The sequence below is a fragment of the Podarcis muralis genome, chromosome 8, assembly GCF_964188315.1.
Source record: "Podarcis muralis chromosome 8, rPodMur119.hap1.1, whole genome shotgun sequence".
In the NCBI taxonomy this organism is placed as follows: domain Eukaryota; kingdom Metazoa; phylum Chordata; class Lepidosauria; order Squamata; family Lacertidae; genus Podarcis; species Podarcis muralis.
This window is the reverse complement of record NC_135662.1, coordinates 2,924,930-2,943,746: the sequence shown is the minus strand read 5'-3', so window position 1 is coordinate 2,943,746 and position 18,817 is coordinate 2,924,930. Positions and strand designations below refer to the sequence as shown.

Here is an 18,817-nt window from a genome sequence, read left to right as displayed (position 1 = left end):
TGCCTGCAGGACAGAGCCGGTTGCTCTAGATGACTCAGGCAAGTGAGCCAAGCCACATGCTACAAGGGAAGAACAAAAGCTGTTCATCTGATCAGGGGGCAGAGAGGTGGGGCAAGGGGCTTTGTGGGAATTCACAGTGAGAAGTGTAGCTGAGGGATATTGTGGCACTTGGGGATCGAAAGACACGGGGCTTAGATGTGAGAGGTGGTGCTGAGTGGGTCTGTTGTCATTGTAGGTATGATGGAGTTGGGTTTGGGTGCTTCCCTTTGGCAGAAGTTGACTGTGTTGTCCTTGGTTTGGGGGAAGGCAGCAGTTGCTGGCAAAACGCCACTGAGGTCTGTGCCTGGATCTCCAGAGAAGCAGCAGGCTGAAGAGTCAGGCGCATCTTTCTGCTAATCTTTTCAAGTTCAGGCAACAAAGATGAGAAGCAGCCCTTGGAGGTTGCTGAAGGCTTGATTATAGAGGGCGGGTTAGGATGGAGAGACACGGGGCAGCGTTCTGTAGTTTCACAATCTGCTCCTGGTGAGCACACAGAGGGAACTTCACGGGTTTTCTAGTCCAATGCCCGCTTGAAGCTTCCCTCTGATAGAAACCTGTTCAACCTTTTCTTTGAACGCTCCCATGGAGAGAAATGAAGCAGTCTCCTCTGGAATCTTGCTTCCCTGCTGTATTGTTCGAGCTGTTAAGATGTTCTTCCAAATGTTCAGCCTATATATCCGTCTCCCCCAGCCTAGTGGGAGTTGTAGTGCAAAACAGCTGGTGTGTACCAGCTTCGGGAAGTCTGGCATAGCTTAAATGGCAGGTCTAGGAAAAGGCTTCTGCTGGAGACCTTGGCGTCTCGACCAACCATTGCCAACCGGCTGCCCTCCAGATATTTTTGGTTTACAAGGCACATCCTTGCGGGCTGGGCTGATGGAATTTGTGGTCCAGAATATCTGGAGGACACCAGGTCCATGAAGGCTGGTCTAGAGTCTAGACTATACTGAGTTAGATAGGCCTGTGGTCTTACTCAGTGTAAGACAACCATCAGTTCAGTTTATGCAGAGTATGTACGATTGCATCTTTGTGATGAAAACCACTGGTGGAGGAAAAAAGTTGGTTCCCTCCTTGTCCTTTTGCTGTCCATTCTTCAAAACCCTTTCACAATGTTTGTTACCAGATTTAAAATTTGAGATAGATTAGCCAGAGAATATATTCTGATGTTTCTAATGTGGTTTTAAATTCCTGCTCTATCTTGTAATAAAGTCATACCTTGGGTTGAAGTAGCTTCGGGTTGAGCATTTTCCGGTTGTGCTCCGTGGCGACCCGGAAGTAACGGAACTCATTACTTCCGGGTTTCGCCACTCGTGCATGTGCAAAGTGGCGGCATGCGCACAACAGGTGAATCGCAACCCGCGCACGCTGAGACATGGGTTGCGTTTGCTTCAGGATGCAAACGGGGCTCCGGAACGAATCCCGTTCGCATCCAGAGGTACCACTGTACTTGAAGGACAATGAGAACATTTTTGCTTTCAGCTGCTGTGAGAACTGCCTGATCCTGTAATGCTCTTCCTGGGTTCACAGTTGTGACCATTTTGCACTTGGGGAAAGTAGTCAAAAGTGTAACCTATTGAGGGATATTATAACCATGGGCTCTGTTTTATTAAACGGTGCTCCATTTTGTATTTATGTATGTATGTATGTATGTATGTATGTATGTATGTATGTGTGGATAAGGATTCGTATCTATGCATTTCAGCAAAGAGTTGATCCTTTTTTCCATGGCCCCAGTCTTGTTCTACATGTTTCTTCAGGCCTGCGTTAATTTCTTCCTCCTCTCTCTTTAAATCCCAGGCTCCAGCTTCCTTCTTGCCAGCCCCACAGCCAATAAAGTGGTGAACACTCGCTACCGGATTGTGAAGAAGGCGGCAACTTCTGCTCCTTCGGCCTCTGCGGCATCTTTTGGCAGCCCCGCTCACAGCTGGAAGTCCAGAAGGCTCTCGACATCCAGGTAGAATTTTCGACACAGCTTTGACCATTGTTCCAGTGTTGGTAGCATGTTATAGTGGGCGTCTGTTTACAACGGCTGATCAGCTAAAAAAGGCCACATCACATTGTTCTTATGAGCGATGGAAATGTTTGATGGTCTATTGCAGGGGTCAGCAAACTTTTTCAGCTGTCAAAGAGAAAAACAACTACAGTAGTACCTTGGGTTAAGTACTTAATTTGTTCCGGAGGTCCGTTCTTAACCTGAAATTGTTCTTAACCTGAAGAACCACTTTAGCTAAAGGGGCCTCCTGCTGCCGCCGCGCCGCCGGAGCACAATTTCTGTTCTCATCCTGAAGCATAGTTCTTAACCTGAGGTACTAATTCTGGGTTAGCAGAGTCTGTAACCTGAAGCGTCTGTAACCCGAGGTATCACTGTACCAGACTTTTAGAAGACATCTGAAGGCAGCCCTGTTTAGGGAAGCTTTTTAATGTTTGATGGTCTATTGTATTTTAATATTTTGTTGGAAGCCGCCCAGAGTGGCTGGGGAAACCCAGCCAGATGGGCGGGGTATTAATAAGTTGTTATTGTTATTGTTGTTGTTTATTTGTGAGACATAGGAATTTGTTCATTTTCTCTCTCTAAAATATAGTCCGGCCCCCCACAAGGTCTGAGGGACAGTGGACCGGCCCCCTGCTGAAAACGTTTGCTGACCCCTGACCTAGGAGATACCTAAAGCCATGGGGCCATTAGTGTGGTTCTTCAGCACCTGTCAAACAACTTCTGATTTTGTTGGTCTCTTTCTGGACAGCTTGGGCTAGAGGAGGGATGCCATGATGATGATAATAATAATAATAATAATTTTATTATTTACACCCTGCCCATCTGGCTGGGTTTCCCCAGACACTCTGGGCAGCTCCCAGCAGAATAGTAAAAACACAATAAAGTACAGTGGTGCCCCGCAAGACGAATGCCTCGCAAGACGGAAAACCCGCTAGACGAAAGGGTTTTCCGTTTTGGAGGTGCTTCGCAAAACGAATTTCCTATGGGCTTGCTTTGCAAGACGAAAATGTCTTGCAAGTTCCTGCAGGTTTTTTTTCCTCCCCCCCTTTCCCCCAAGCCGCTAAGCCGCTTAACAGCTGATCCGCTAAGCCACTTAACAGCTGATCGCTAAGCCGCTTATCAGCTGATCCGCTAAGCCGCTTAACAGCTGATCCGCTAAGCCGCTTAACAGCTGATCGCTAAGCCGCTTATCAGCTGATCCGCTAAACCGCTAAGCTGCTTATCAGCTGATCCGCTAAGCCCGCTAAGCCGCTAATAGCGCTAATCCGCTAAGCCGCTAATGGGCTTGCTTCGCAAGACGAAAAAACTGCATGATGAAGAGACTCGCGGAACGGATTCTTTTCGTCTTGCGAGGCACCACTGTATCAAACTTCCCTAAGAAGGTAACAAAACCTAAACCATGGAAACAAAATTTGTTGCTTTTGATATATGCTCCTGCCCTGTCAATGAATTCTTTGGGTTTGGTGGTCATCTCAGCCTTCGCATCAGTAGCTGATCAATATTTGGTCATCACGTTGCATGTATAGATTTTTATTTTTGTAACCACCTTATTGTGCTTTAGGGGTTCTTCAGATTATGTGGCATATAAGTATTATTCATATTTGAGGCTTCCCAGTGTTAGAAAACGTACTTTCAGCCCAATCCCATGTGCTTGTTCTCATAGGTAAGTCTCCCTCGGTTTCTTGGGAGCAGGCTGCATGGAGGAATTTATAGGATTTCATTATTCCTCTGCTAGCATTTGCTTTTATTCATTTTTCTGTTTCCCCCTTCCAGCTTTCCCAATTCCAGCCTGAATAAGTTGCCTCTTTCTCCCCATGCTCTATAGAGGTTGTCATCCCTGTCAAACCTCCCTCCGTTACAAGATCCCTTCAGCGGATGACCAGTTGCAAATTGCAAGCAATTAGTTTAAGGTGCTCAACTATATTATAAAGTTTTGCAAATGAGTGTGGCAGCTGGCTTGAAAAAAGGGGGTGGGTGGGAGAGAATGAATTTTAAAATCAAATAGAATAAACTTCCTCAATTACTTGGTGAAATAAAAGAAAATGCTGATATTCCCGTTTTTTAAAAGCTGATTATACAGTATTTGTTACAGTTTGAAAACAGTTTAAAAATTAAGAACCAGATGCTTTATCTGGGAACTTCTGTCACCAGCAATTTAGTAACACTTGACAGTATCAAAACAATTGCTATTTCAAGAATTTAAAATTGGAGTACAGCATTTACCTTCCTAAAACAATTGATTATCCCACCCAGCCCGCTTAAGAATAGCTTTATGGAAAGTACAGATTCTGTTTATGAAGGGGGAAAGACTGAGACATCGTATACGTGAAGATCATTCGTGCTTATTGTAAAACAAGAGCTGGTTTTCCGTTGGAGGGTATTGCACTCATTTGCAACTCTGAATTCTTCTGGAGGAGGAAACGTACGGACTGCTAAAGCCAAGTCACAAAGCCCTACTTTATTCTTATTTTAATCCTGACGCAGATGAGATTTATATCAGTGATGTTGATTGCAGCAACGTTGCATTTAGGCGGACTGATCACCTGCCCCTAAATCTGGCATTGGATAGGCAGTCCTTGGCAGGGCCTGGTGAGATCCCTGACCATGTGATTGACACCCCTGGCTTAATGGATATTCCCAAGATTGTGTGAACAGATACTCCTTTTGCAAAGCACACAGGCACATTCCAGCTGATCTGGCTCTAAGAGTTGTGTCATTCCTCTGTCCTAGGTCTTTTTATTTTTACCCCACCTCTTCCCAAAGGGCCCTGCAGATTTGCAGCATCATTTTTGTTGTTTAGTCGTGTCCGACTCTTCGTGACCCCCTGGACCAGAGCACGCCAGGCACTTCTGTCTTCCACTGCCTCCCACAGTTTGGTCAAACTGGTAGCTTGGAGAACACTGTCCCACCATCTCGTCCTCTGTCGTCCCCTTCTCCTTGTGCCCTCCATCTTTCCCAACATCAGGGTCTTTTCCAGGGAGTCTTCTCTTCTCATGAGGTGGCCAGAGTCTTGGAGCCTCAGCTTCAGGATCTGTCCTTCCAGTGAGCACTCAGGGCTGATTTCCTTAAGAATGGAGAGGTTTGATCTTCTTGTAGTCCATGGGACTCTCCAGAGTCTCCTCCAGCACCAGAATTCAAAAGCATCCATTCTTCGGCGATCAGCCTTCTTTATGGTCCAGCTCTCACTTCCATACATCACTACTGGGAAAACCATAGCTTGAACTATACGGACCTTTGTTGGCAAGGTGATGTCTCTGCTTTTTAAGATGCTGTCTAGGTTTGTCATTGCTTTTCTCCCAAGAAGCAGGCGTCTTTTAATTTCATGGCTGCTGTCACCATCTGCAGTGATCATGGAGCCCAAGAAAGTAAAATCTCTCACTGCCTCCATTCCAGCATCATGGGACCGACTATTATATCTATAGATTAACTGCTGCTTCCATCACATGGGTACCTGTCCCAGGTTCTGTTTACCAGCTGCATCTCTTGTCGATATCCTTGTTGTGTCCTTGCTTCCTGAGTAAATTTCCTGCGGGTATCACTGGGGAGTCCATCACAGGGGATGCAGCCAGCCTTTTTCGGACAGTCTCCGGGGGGTGGAAGCCGTTCTTCACATGGGCATTGTGCAGCATGAGCCCAAACTCAACCCCTGACATCTCCAGAAAGGGCTGAGAGAGTCCTGGAGAGCTGCTGCCAGTCAGTGTAGGCAGTACTGAGATAGATAGGCTGACTCAGTGCAAGGCAGATTACTATGTTTCTTTGCATCCACCCTAAGGTTTGGTGTGTCCATTCCCCCCCCCTCTCTCTCCCCCTCTGCCAGCACTATTGATTGACTCTCCGTGCTTTATTTAAGTCCGTTGAAAGAAGCCTATCTTGATTGAAACAGTTTCCTCTCTCCCTTCACGTGCCACGGGTGTCTTGCTGAAATGACCATTCTTCCTCAGTTACCTCATCCGCTGCAAATGCTGCCCATTTATCGGAGGAGATTGGTTTGCGTGTTTTCTCTCTCCCTCGCCTCCCCCCTTTTTGCACGTTGTGTAGGAAGGCCACAGATGCTCAGTGAGAGATCCGGACAAAAGTGCTTCTTGGATGAGCAAAGATTGTAAACGGAAGGGCGGGAGTTCTGTGATAGGTTTTCCCTCCAACACAAGTAGTTCTAGGACTTGCCAACGCAACAAGTTGTTGGGAGGGAAGAAAAAGGATACTCCTTGCAGGTTGATAATAATAATAATAATAATAATAATAATAATAATAATAATAATAATAATAATAATAATTTATTTATACCCCGTCCATCTGGCTGGGTTTCCCCAGCCACTCTGGGCGGCTTCCAACAGAACACTAAAATACAATAACCTATTAAACATTAAAAGCTTCCCTAAACAGGGCTGCCTTCAGATGTCTTCTAAAAGTTTGGTAGTTATTTGTCTATTTGACATCTGGTGGGAGGGCGTTCCACAGGGCGGGTGCCACTACTGAGAAGGCCCTGTGCCTGGTTGCCTGTAACTTGGCTTCTCGTAGCGATGGAACTGCCAGAAGGCCCTCGGCGCTGGACCTCAGTGTCCAGGCAGAACGATGGAGGTGGAGATGCTCCTTCAGGTATACTGGACTGAGGCCGTTTAGGGCCCTAAAGGTCAATTTTTAAAGGTTAATTTTTGCCTTAGCGCTTCTGCTTCCAGCTCACCTGGACAGCGGCAGGAGTTGTAGTCTAAAACACCAGGGGAGCACAGCGTTTGCTATCCTTGACCTTTGCGGTCTTAGACACTGAGGTCCAGCGCCGAGGGCCTTCTGGCGGTTCCCTCATTGCGAGAAGCAAAGCTACAGGGAACCAGGCAGAGGGCCTTCTCAGTAGTGGCTCCCGCCCTGTGGAACGCCCTCCCACCAGATGTCAAAGCGATAAACAACTACCTGACATTCAGAAGACATCTTAAGGCAGCCCTGTTCAGGGAAGTTATTAACGTGTGATATTTTACTGTATTTTTGGTTTTTATGGAAGCCGCCCAGAGTGGCTGGGGAGGCCCAGCCAGATGGGCGGGGTATAAATAATAAATTATTATTATTGTTATTATAGTCAGCTACCCTACTGCAGGTGTGCCCTCAACATCCTTGGAGAGGAGCTGAAATGTGCAACACACATTTGTTCTCACAGAAGCTACTGCATGGCTTTGAATGCCTGAAAAAGGCTAATGTTTGCTCCAGATCCTGGCCCTGTTCTGCTGTCACTTTTCAACTCAGTGGACTCCGTGATCTGGGATATCTGGTTTTAAGTCTCACGGCTACCATCAGTTCATCGAAGTTCCTCCCTCGGCCTGTATTTCCTGGTTGTACAAATGCATGTTTCTTGTGCTTGCTGTGGAATATTACCTGCAGCAAAAGTGCCAGGTTCTGCAATTTCACTTTAGTCCTGTCAGTGCTCAGGATGTCTATATGCATAGCTGTCAACGTTTCCCTTTTTTAAAGGGAAATCCCCGAATAGGATTCCTCGCAAGAAAGCTGACAGCTATGGTCTCTCTGGCTGCAGCTTGCAAAGTCTCTTTGTGTTTTACCTCTTGCACAGCCTCCTCACGTGTAGCCGGCAGGAATATGGCGTCCCCCAAACCCACTTCAGGGTTGTCTGAGTGATGGTGACTGAGGCCCTGCTCCCCTCATAGTGAGGCTCTTCACAGGGTCTAATTTTGCTTTGTTCTGTTTCACATTGGCTGGGGCGTTATGCCCACGTCGGGAGAGGTTCCTTCTACCGTAAAGTAATTGTTTAGAGGCAAAAGACAAATGTGCCTCCAGTAAGGTGCCAGGGGTAGAGGGATGGGGAGAGAGGAGAGGGGAATCCTCAGCCTTCTCTCTCCTGCCCCCCCTCGACCCCCAGTGCTAAACCCCTTGGTGATTTCTTGCTTTCTCCCCTTATTGCTAGATTGCATTAAACTTCGCCCTGCCACTGACTTTTCTGCAGGCGATAGATGGGAGTATATTTTAAATTAATTTTACTGCACTTTTGTAATATTTTTGTTTTAAATAGATTTATAAGCAGCTCGGGGGCTATTTCTACAAATTTATGAAGATAATTTTCACTCTCTTGATAAGGTTAAATTTACACCTGCTATTTCCATATTAATTCACATTGCTAAGTGGATCTAATTTTCTTCCGTTCTTCTATCTGGTGTGCGCGCCTTTCCTAATGCAATTTCCCCCCTCACTAAATCACTGTGATCGGGAGTCATGATCGAGTTAAATTAACTTAAATTAATTTACTTAATAAGAGCTCCAATGAGGTTGAGATTTATTGATTGGGCTTCTTTCACACTCCTCCCCCTTTATCTCTTCGGGGAGTTCCTCCCCCTCCCCACCTTTTACGTTCCATTGTGGGGCTGCAAAAGAGTGGGGCACAAGAAATCCGTGGGTCTCTCTGGTGCCCTTGAGAAATCACTTGGGACCAAATCCTGGGGGGTGATTTTCGATCGGTGCTGCTTCAGTGAACGGTGCCGGTGCCGGTGTGTAGATAAATGATCACGGCCTGTGGTATCGTGACCGTTCTTGCATTTGAGGATGAAACCCGAGCGCAGCCAGAGTGCTCCGGAAAGTCATTGTGATCTTCCAAGGTTTCCTGAACAATGGACGCAACTGAATGGTGCAATTAAGGCATTCCAGAGCAGCTTATGAGAGGGGAGCAGCTGCCTAATGAAACTGGCAGTAGTGGAATCGCTGATGACTTTATCTGCTGCGATCCTCCACAAGTTAACTAGGATGTCTTGTACTTAACCAGGTATCTGAAGAAGTGTGCATGCACACGGAAGCTCATACCAATAACAAACTTAGTTGGTCTCTAAGGTGCTACTGGAAGGAATTTTTTTATTTTGTTCCAACTACGGCAGACCAACACGGCTACCGACCCGTATCTAGGATAAGTACAATAAGCCGTGCATTGATTGTATGTGAAGCACAGTGGGGCATGGAAGTACCAATTTTAGAGCCCTCCTTAAAAAAAAAAAAAGAAAAAAAGTGGCAATGCCGGCTTAGCTATGCCTATCAGTTTCACAGAGCAGCTTGGGAGCTAGGTCTCTCAGGCGGTTCACTCTGGCAGGAAGTTTTCAACCTGCACACTTCCTTGGGGCAGCGCGCAGCCTGGGAGTCATTCTGGACTCGCAGCTGTTCATGGAGGCGCAGGTCAATTCTGTGTCCAGGGCAGCTATCTACCAGCTCCATCTGGTACACAGGATGAGACCCTCCCTGCCCGCAGACTGTCTTTCCAGAGTGGTGCAAGCTGTGGTTATCTCCCGCTAGGACTACTGCAATGCGCTCTACGTGGGGCTACCTTTGAAGGTGACCCGGAAACTGCAATTAATCCAGAATGTGGCAGCTAGACTGGGGACTGGGAGTGGCTGCTGAGACCACATAACACCGGTCCTGAAGACCTACATTGGCTCCCAGTACGTTTCTGAGCACAATTCAAAGTGTTGGTTCTGACCTTTAAAGCCCTAAACAGCCTTGGCCCAGTATACCTGAAGGAGCGTCTCCACCCCCATCGTTCTGCCCGGACACTGAGGTCCAGCATTAGGGGCCTTCTGGCGGTTCCCTCGCTGCGAGAAGCCAAGTTACAGGGAACCAGGCAGAGGGCCTTCTTGGTAGTGGCGCCCTCCCTGTGGAACGCCCTCCCACCAGATTTCAAAGAGCAAAATAACTACCAGACTTTTAGAAGACATCTGAAGGCAGCCCTGTTTAGGGAAGCTTTTAATGTTTGATGCATTATTGTATTTTAATATTTTGTTGGAAGCCACCCAGAGTGGTTGGGGAAGCCCAGCTAGATGGGCGGGGTATAATAAATAAATAAATAAATAAATAAATAAATAAATAAATAAACAAATAAATAAATTATTATTATTATTATTATTATTATTATTATTATTATTATTATTATTATTATTTGGCCAAGTCAGCATCTGAACCTGGGTCCCGTCCTAAGGCTGCACCCCTTGAGTCCTATTTGCCCCTTCTAAGAAATCTCCCTTTGCAAAAATGTCCCCAGTTCTCAGGCACCAGAATGAAAATCCTCTCTCTCCCCACAACCTTTGTGTGTATGCAACTCAATGCAAGCACTCCTTGGTCACTGGCCTTTGAGCTAGTGTTGGTGTCCCAGTTTCCGGGGTGGGGGGTGGGGGCTGCTGATCGCCACCTGGGTCAGCCCTTCCTGTCACATGTTGAGGCATCGGGGAAACCAATGCTGTCCTGGGTTGTAAAGACTGCGGAGAGAATAACTGGGTGCACTCTTCCCACCTTGGATCAAATCTACGCTTCCAGGTGCCATAAGGAAGCTGCAGAGATAGCGCAGGATAGTGCGCACCCCGGAAATGATCTCTTTCAGCTTCTGCCTCCTGGAAGAAGCTACAGGGTTATAAAGACTAGGACTAGCCGCCTGAGAAACAGTTTCTACCCAAATGCAATTTTGGTTTTAAACGCAGTGTAAGGTAGTCTCTGTGGGAGTATATTGTATTTAAAAATGGGGTATCAGAGTTTTTAGGGGGCTAACCAGGCTGGGATAGCTGGGATAGCAGGCTTGTTAGTTTTTGAATGTCTGATGTAGATTTTAAATTTCGTTGTTCTGTATGGGACAATGACAATAAAGGTTATCGTATCGCATCACTCTCACCCACACCATTTGACTTGCCTGGTGGGCTAAACGCCGCGGCTTTTGTTACCTAGAGGAGTCCCTGTAGTTTTGCAGACGTGTCCCGGTTTCGGAAGCTGGTTTCAGGCGCTCTCGCAGAGAGAACAAGCGCTATGCTGCCCCAAAAGTTAAGTACTCTTTCGATTTTGGCAGTTCTCTTCACTGTTGACTGTTGTTTGCTGTGACGGAAAAAGACATGTTGGGAACACGCTGCCTTCACGCTTCGCTGGTAATGGCCCGGGCGGATGCATGGATCGCTCCCTCTCCGTTCCTTTCCCGGAGGGAGGGGTATGAGTGTTGCGAAGGCAGATTTTTCCCATCATTGGCCCTGTGCTCATCTGGATCTTGGCAGAAAAAACGGAGTTTTCCCTGGGAGCTTTCCCTTTTCTGCTTTTCCTCCTTTCTGCTGACACTTCTCCAATCCCCATTTTAAGTTCCTCCAGGGAAGCCGGGGAATGAGAGGTGTGTGTCTGTGTGTGCAGATTGTGTTTTTCGGAAGTACCGAGACCGTATTGTTCTAAAAGGTCAGTTTCTCTTAAGCTGTCGTGGAGAGACAGGCCTCCTTTTCTTCCCCGTCTCCCCCGAAAGGCCGGCCGGTGGCAATTAAAGGGACCAAAATGAGACTCCGAGATTCTCCTCCTCCCACTCTGGTTTTAATTTGTGCTTTGATCCAGGCAGCTGAAGCAATATTTAGATTGAGACTCATATTTACTTCATTACAGTTAAATATTTTGCTCCTGCAAAACCCATTATGAAATTGCTGAAGGTATTAAAATAAAGTGTTTGTTATTGCTCTAATAACTTAGATTTGTTTCCCCCGTTTAAGCAATATTTGGTAAAGGAAGAGAAGGTGACAGACGTCCTGGGCTGCAGTTCAGCACTTCAGCACCTGCTCAGGATGGCGTGAGGGGGGCCAGCGCTTGAATTACTGGGTTTAAGGAAGTTTTTGGGTGCCACGCCACCCGGCTGTTTTGGCAACATAAAATGAGCCCTGTAGCTGAATCAGACCAAAGGCTTTTCTGCTCCACCGTAGTGGCTAACAAGATGCTCTTGGGAAGCCTGCAGGCTGGTCCTGAGCTCAACAACTCCCTCTCCACTCCTATTCCCCATCCTGCCTCTGGCGTTAGAAATACTGCACAGATATCATGGCCAGAAGCCTTTTCCTCCATGAATTCCATAGTTCAACTGTGCTTTGGGAAGAAGTGCTTCCTTTTTCTGTCCCGAATCTTTATTGTATTTTAGTGTTCTGTTGGAAGCCGCCCAGAGTGGCTGGGGAAACCCAGCCAGATGGGTGGGGTATACCGTATTTTTTGCTCTATAGGACGCACCCAACCATAGGACGCACCTAGTTTTAGAGGGGGAGAACAAGAAAAAATAAATCTCCCCCTCTCTGCGCAGTGCCCCTTCAGCGAAGCGGCAGGAGAAACGGACCCCCTTCCATTTCTCGTCCCGCTTAGCTGAAGGGGCAGCGCGCCTAGACATTCCTTTGTGGCGCCCATAACCTAGATTTAGGGTGCCATCTAGCTCCTATCTTTCATGTCTCAGTTTCTAACACTGCATTTCCAGCTAGATGTGTGTCGAAGTGCCAGCAGGTGTTCTGTTTGTGAGTGAGGCTCATAGTCCTGCTGCTTAGCCTAGCCGAGGGAAGGACATCTGCCCCGAATGTTGCACCACTTGCATGCTTCAAGGCTGGAGGAGGCTGCTTGCGAGTGTTTTCCTCCCTTGCAAGCCAACAGCTTTTGCCAATCCTGCTTGTTCCCTCCTGGTCTGCACGTCTAAAAGTACTTTTGTGAGTTGACAGTTGGCGAGACCCAACATTCCTCGTGTGTTCGTCTTGATTAAATATCTTACAGCTGATTAAATATCTGCCTTTTTAACTGGTTGATAAAACCAATTGCTATTATGCCTTGTGACATCTCGATGAAGACGCCTTTTTGAGGATGCTGAACGGAGGTGACAGTTTCTCTTAAGTAAGAGGAGTTCAGAAACTTGTTTGGAAAAGAGCAGTCCTCTTACTTTCATCCTGTAAGCTCTGGCCCGCCCCAGTTTTGGAATTCCAGTTTTGGAATTTACAGGTAATTTCTGAAACGACAAAAGCTGCCAGTGTTGTTTTTCCCCAGCTGGCCACTGCTTCTTGGCAACGAGTTCTAAATTCACCAGCTGAATGCCCCAATTTCCAAGCCAAATTGTTTTGTTAAGACAATTCTGGAAGTGTGTCTTGGGAATTTTTTTAAAAAAACCATTTTAATAGTTGAATAGTTTTCAAATCATTTTAAAACATCTTTACTCCTAGCATTAATAACTAACCATGATATACATTGAGTGTACATTGAATTTAAAGTTGTGCCTGCATGCTACTATCTACATTTACTAATAAATCAAATGACTGGAGACGATGGCTCCTATAAGCGTGGCCAAAAAAACTATTTACACAGAGGAAGTGGCTCCTTTCCATATAGGCTAATTGCTCTTATTGTACCATGTATATATTTCACTTGGGCAAGGGGGCAGGATTGCACTAGGACCAAAGCTTCCCCACATTTGTTGGGCACCCTGTGCCAGTCAAAAATTCACTAGAAAAATGCAACCTTTGCTGCTTATAGAAGTAGTGCGACATGCAACACGTTGGCGATTAATATAAAAGGTAAAGGGGACCCCTGACCACTAGGTCCAGTCGTGACCGACTCTGGGGTTGCAGCACTCATCTCGCTCTATTGGCCAAGGGAGCCGGCGTACAGCTTCCGGGTCATGTGGCCAGCAGGACTAAGCCGCTTCTGGCGAACCAGAGCAGCACACAGAAACGGCGTTTACCTTCCCGCCGGAGCGGTACCTATTTATCTACTTGCACTTTGTGCTTTCGAACTGCTAGGTTGGCAGGAGCAGGGACCGAGCAACGGGAGCTCACCCCGTCACGGGGATTCGAACTGCCGACCTTCTGATCGGCAAGTCCTAGGCTCTGTGGTTTAAACCACAGCGCCACCCGCATCTCGGCGATTAATATACACAGAACAATAATTATACATACTTTAGCAACCTTCTGAGAAAAATACAAAACATTAAAGAAAGCCACAGAGACTTGAGAACTACCCAGCCTAAAATGAACTTACAATGTCTGGTTTCAATAGATTTTTCAAATGCTTAACTCAGTCTTTTAAATAAGTTCATGAAGATACCAACAAAAGGTAAGTTCCTTGTTATTCACAATACCGAGAGATGCTAGTGGGATTGTAGATAGATGTTAATAAAGTTGTAGAGAATGAAGTTGTAGACGACAGGGTGCCATAGCACAGCAGGAAAGGATGGTGTGGTGTCCGATAGGCTTTTCCCTCATCCTGGAAGAAAGAGCTGTGCAGCCCTTCTCCATTCTGCCGACACTTTGCTATTGCAAGGGGAAACTGGAACCCTGACGCAGAGCCTGGCGAGGGGTTCGGCCTGTTAAATCACGCTGGGATTTATGAGCAGGAGAGCCGGGTTTTGGGGTCCCAGCTAGCCGGCAAGTGCTGAGACTGCGTGATTCCAGCGTGCAATGCATCACGGAGACGTGGCGATCTATATTTCACCGGGGGTGGGGGTGAGGCAGTAGCGAGTGCTGGCGTTTGGAGAGAGCAAGCAGCAAAGTGCTTTCCTTTCTTGTGGTCTCGCTGGGCATCCTGGCGGCAGAGAAACCGCTTTAGGTGTGGGACCCCTCAGTGGGCGCTGGAAGAACTTGGCTGGGAACCTCTGAATGCCTGCCTTTTTCTCAATTCATGTCCAGTGGCTCTCGGAAGGCCTTGTGAAACTGTTCGTCGCCTGCCCTTGGAATCCAAAATTGTGTGTTTTGCCAGAGCTCTAAATGTGCACCACTTCTCTCTCTCTCTCTCTCTCTCTCTCTCTCTCTCTCTCTCTCTCTCCCTCTCCCTCTCTCTCTCTCTCTCTCTCTCTGTGTGTGTGTGTGTGTGTGTGTGTTCTCACTCTTTTCAGCTTCTGGCGCGCTAATCTGAAGGGGCGCTGAAATGTGACTAATGTCCTTAAAGTTCCTGTCATTTTCCTTTTCTTTCCAAATTCATTTGATAAGAAAGTGAGAAGTAAACAGAAACCTTGTGTTTAAGCAGATAACTCGGAAAGCCTTTTCCATCACATTTGAAAAAACAGCTGTGTCATGGATTCTGCAAAATGGCTGGTTTTCAGAACTTTTTTTTTTAATTTTTAAAATATATATATATATTTGTCTCTGGTAAATTTTGTTTTAATAATCTTGACGTGCTTTATAAAGGTTTAGGAATAAGACTTTTTTGAAGGGATGTTAAAACCATTCTCTAAAAATGACATCTCATTAAAGTGAAATTCATCTGCTGGGATTGGAAATATTACAGACAAGGAGAAAACAGTGGCTGTAGTTCTTTAAAATGTGTGTTTTCTCCCCCTTCTTAGAGGAAGTACTTCTTAATCTTTTTAATGAGGATGGTGAGAGACACACAACCCCATATTGTTTCTAAGAAGTCCTGACATCTGGCCTAACATAATCCATTTTCTGTTAGCTAGTAGTTGGAGGCTTCTTAATAATAAAAATAAAATAATGTAGCAGCTCTTTTGCCAAAGCTGTGGATTAATCTTTTGAATGCTCAGTGCGCTCTCCTCCCTCCTGCAGCAACGAAAGACAGTTTATAATGTTCAATCTGCTTTTCCCAACTGGAGCTGGCATCTGGGGGCTGGTCTTGACTTATCCCCATGCGCTGCCAAGACCTGAGCTTGGGTGCAATGCGGAATCAGGATTGTGGGACAGCCCAAGCCCCAGAATTGGGCACATGGCCGGAGGTGGGTTTGGACCATTCTGCCCACGCTTTTCCCCTCGCACATCCTCCTTCCTGGCCTTTTCCTCCTTCTGCTCCTGTCGTGTCGCTTTGAGTCAGGGCTCAATCCTGCACAGATCCTCAGACAAGGAGTAGGACCCTTACTCCAAGTACACCTCCATACTGCCAATACATGGGTAGGCAAACTAAGGCCCAGGGGCCAGATCCGGCCCAATCGGCTTCTAAATCCGGCTCATGAACGGTCTAGGAATCAGCGTGTTTTTACATGAGTAGAATGTGTCCTTTTATATACAGCGGACGCTCGGGTTGCGAACGTGATCCATGCGGGATGCACGTTCGCAATTCGCAGTGTTCACAACCCGCGTCTGAACACATGCGGGTTGTGATTTGGCGCCTCTGCGCATGCGCAAAGCGTGATTTAGCACTTCTGCGCATGCGCAACCCCCAAAACCTGGAAGTAACCCGTTCCGGTACTTCCGGGTTTTGGCGGTCTGTAACACAAAAAAGTGCAACCTGAAGCGGCTGTAACCCGAGATACGACTGTAAAATGCATCTCTGGGTTATTTGTGGGGCATAGGAATTTGTTCATTTCCGCCCCCCCCCCCCCAAATATAGTCCAGCCCCTCACAAGGTCTGAGGAACAGTGGACTGGCCCCCTGCTGAAAAAGTTAGCTGACCCCTGTGCCAATATATCCCTCCCCAGGACTGGGGGCTGGCTGCCTGAATTCCTGGCCAGCTCTCCAAGGAGCAGAAGGAGGCAGCAAACCAGGCAGGCGCTTCAGCGCTGTGCTGAAGTATCTGGCTGCTTGCTCAAGAGGGGATGTGTGTGCATGTGAGTGTCTGCCTGGATCAGGACCTGGCTGAGAACCAGGAAGAGTAGAAGCTTCCAGCTCCTCTGAGCCACAGTGGCTGATTGCACCGTCTCAAGCACCAAGCCCAGTGCAGAGGAGGAGGAGGAGGAGGAGAAGAAGAAGAAGAAGAAGAAGAGGAGGAGGAGGAGTAGTTTGGATTTGATATCCCGCCTTTCACTCCCTTTAAGGAGTCTCAAAGCGGCTAACAATCTCCTTTCCCGTCCTCTCCCACAACAAACACTCTGTGAGGTGAGTGGGGCTGAGAGACTTCAGAGAAGTGGGACAAGCCCAGGGTCACCCAGCAGCTGCATGTGGAGGAGCGGGGAAGCGAACCTGGTTCACCAGATTACCAGACTACCGCTCTTAACCACTATACCACACTGGCCTGCTCTTACCTTTTGTCAAGAATCCCACTGCTGCCTCCTTAAGGATGCAAGAGCATAAGAAGAGCCCACTGAATCAGGCCAATGGCCCACCTGGACCGGCATCCTGCTCTCGCAGCGGCTAACCAGATGACTGTGGGAAAACTGCAAGCAGGAGTTGAGCACAAGAGCATCTCTCCCCTCCTCTGCTTTCCAGCAACTGGGATTTATTTTATTTTATTTATTATTTATACCCTACCCATCTGACTGGGTCTCCCCAGCCACTCTGGGCAGCTTCCAACCAAATATCAAAAACAATACAGCATCAGTCATTAAAAACTTCCCTAAACAAGGAATCTTTTAAAAGTAAAAAAGTTGTTTATTGCCTTGACATCTGCTGGGAGGGCATTCCACAGGGCAGGTGCCACCACCGAGAAGGCCCTCTGCCTGATTCCCTGTAACCTCAGATCTCGCAGCGAGGGAACCGCCAGAAGGCCCTTGCTGCTGGATCTCAGTATCCGGACTGGATGATCGGGGTGGAGATGCTCCTTTGCGTCTGGTGGGCCTTTGAGGCCGTTTAGGGCTTTTAAGTTCAGCACCAACACTTTGAATTCTGCTTGGAAACATCCTGGGAGCCAATGTAGGTCTTTCAAGACCGGTGTTATATGGTCTCGGCGGCCGCTCCCAGTCACCAGTCTAGCTGCCGCATTCTGGATTAGTTATAGTTTCCGGGTCACCTTCAAAGGTAGCCCCACGTAGAGCGCATTGCAGTAGTCCAAGCGGGAGATAACCAGAGCATGCACCACTCTGGCGAGACAGTCTGCGGGCAGGGAGGGTCTCATCCTGCGTACCAGATGGAGCTGGATTCAGAAGCCATTGTCCAATCCCCTTTTTAGGTTGGTGGCATCACTGCCTCGTGTGAGAGGGAGTTCCATAGCATAGAATCATAGAATCATAGAATCATAGAGTTGGAATAGACCACAAGGGCCATGGAGTCCAACCCCCTGCCAAGCAGGAAACACCATCAGAGCACTCCTGACATATGGTTGTCAAGCCTCTGCTTAAAGACCTCCAAAGAAGGAGACTCCACCACACTCCTTGGCAGCAAATTCCACTGTCGAACAGCTCTTACTGTCAGGAAGTTCTTCCTAATGTTTAGGTGGAATCTTCTTTCTTGTAGTTTGGATCCATTGCTCCGTGTCCGCTTCTCTGGAGCAGCAGAAAACAACCTTTCTCCCTCCTCTATCTATATGACATCCTTTTATATATTTCAACATGGCTATCCTATCACCCCTTAACCTCCTCTTCTCCAGGCTAAACATGCCCAGCTCCCTTAGCCGTTCCTCTCACTTAGCAGTGCATAGTTAAACTATGGAAACAATTGTGCATATTATTCCAAAGTGGATGGGACCCGGCAGGCACTGGACACGCAAGAGGGACAGAGAGAGAGAGAGAGAGAGAGAGAGAGAGAGAGAGAGAGAGAGAGAGAGAAATCCTGCCCAGGTTTCTGTGCCCTTCAGGGAGCAGCTACAGTAATTGAGCTCTACTTTGGAGGAACTAATGAAAACAAAATAAAACTGGGACTCAGAGGTTAACGACCAGCTTTAAATGCATATGAAAATACTTAAGAATAATGGGATTTTCTTTTTTTAATTTTGGTTAATGGAGTAGTAGATTTTTGAATTGATCCTATTAAAAATAAAACTGTCACTTTCAAACCTGGGGAAGCAATTATGGGTTATTTAGTTGACAGGGTATTTTGTGTTAATCTTGGGCTGCTCTTTCCGCATGCTTCCTTCCCCCGGTGCAGATCACACGCGGAAGGGAGCGTGCGCAGAAGGCCTTCGCCAGTGCCTTCGGGTCAGCGAGGGGTGTGAGGCTTCTCTCTTCTCCCCACCCTCGCCGGGAAAAAAAAAAAGAAAACCCCTCCATTTGAAAGAGGATTTGACAAATTCATGGTGGAGAGTGCTAGGATTCATACAATGCCGGGGCTTGGACTAGGTAGCTGGGTCAGCACTCTCATTTCTCAGAAGAGGAACGGAGGCTGATTTGAATCCCACCCTCTTGCTACACACAGAGGAAACCACCGAAACCATTCATTCGTTTGGATTTGAAGATGTTCCTCTTGTTGT

The 18,817-nt window shown here is 47.2% G+C and overlaps 1 protein-coding gene across 1 annotated transcript in view; it reads left to right on the top strand.

The window, feature by feature from the left end:
* The window catches only part of ZC3H3 (zinc finger CCCH-type containing 3), a 269,723-nt gene that overhangs the window by 92,230 nt on the left and 158,676 nt on the right, over positions 1-18,817 (top strand). Inside the window, exon 4 of the mRNA XM_028736023.2 lies at positions 1,834-1,990. Coding sequence (XP_028591856.2) covers positions 1,834-1,990 — 157 coding nt within the window. The remainder of the gene's footprint in view (positions 1-1,833; positions 1,991-18,817) is intronic.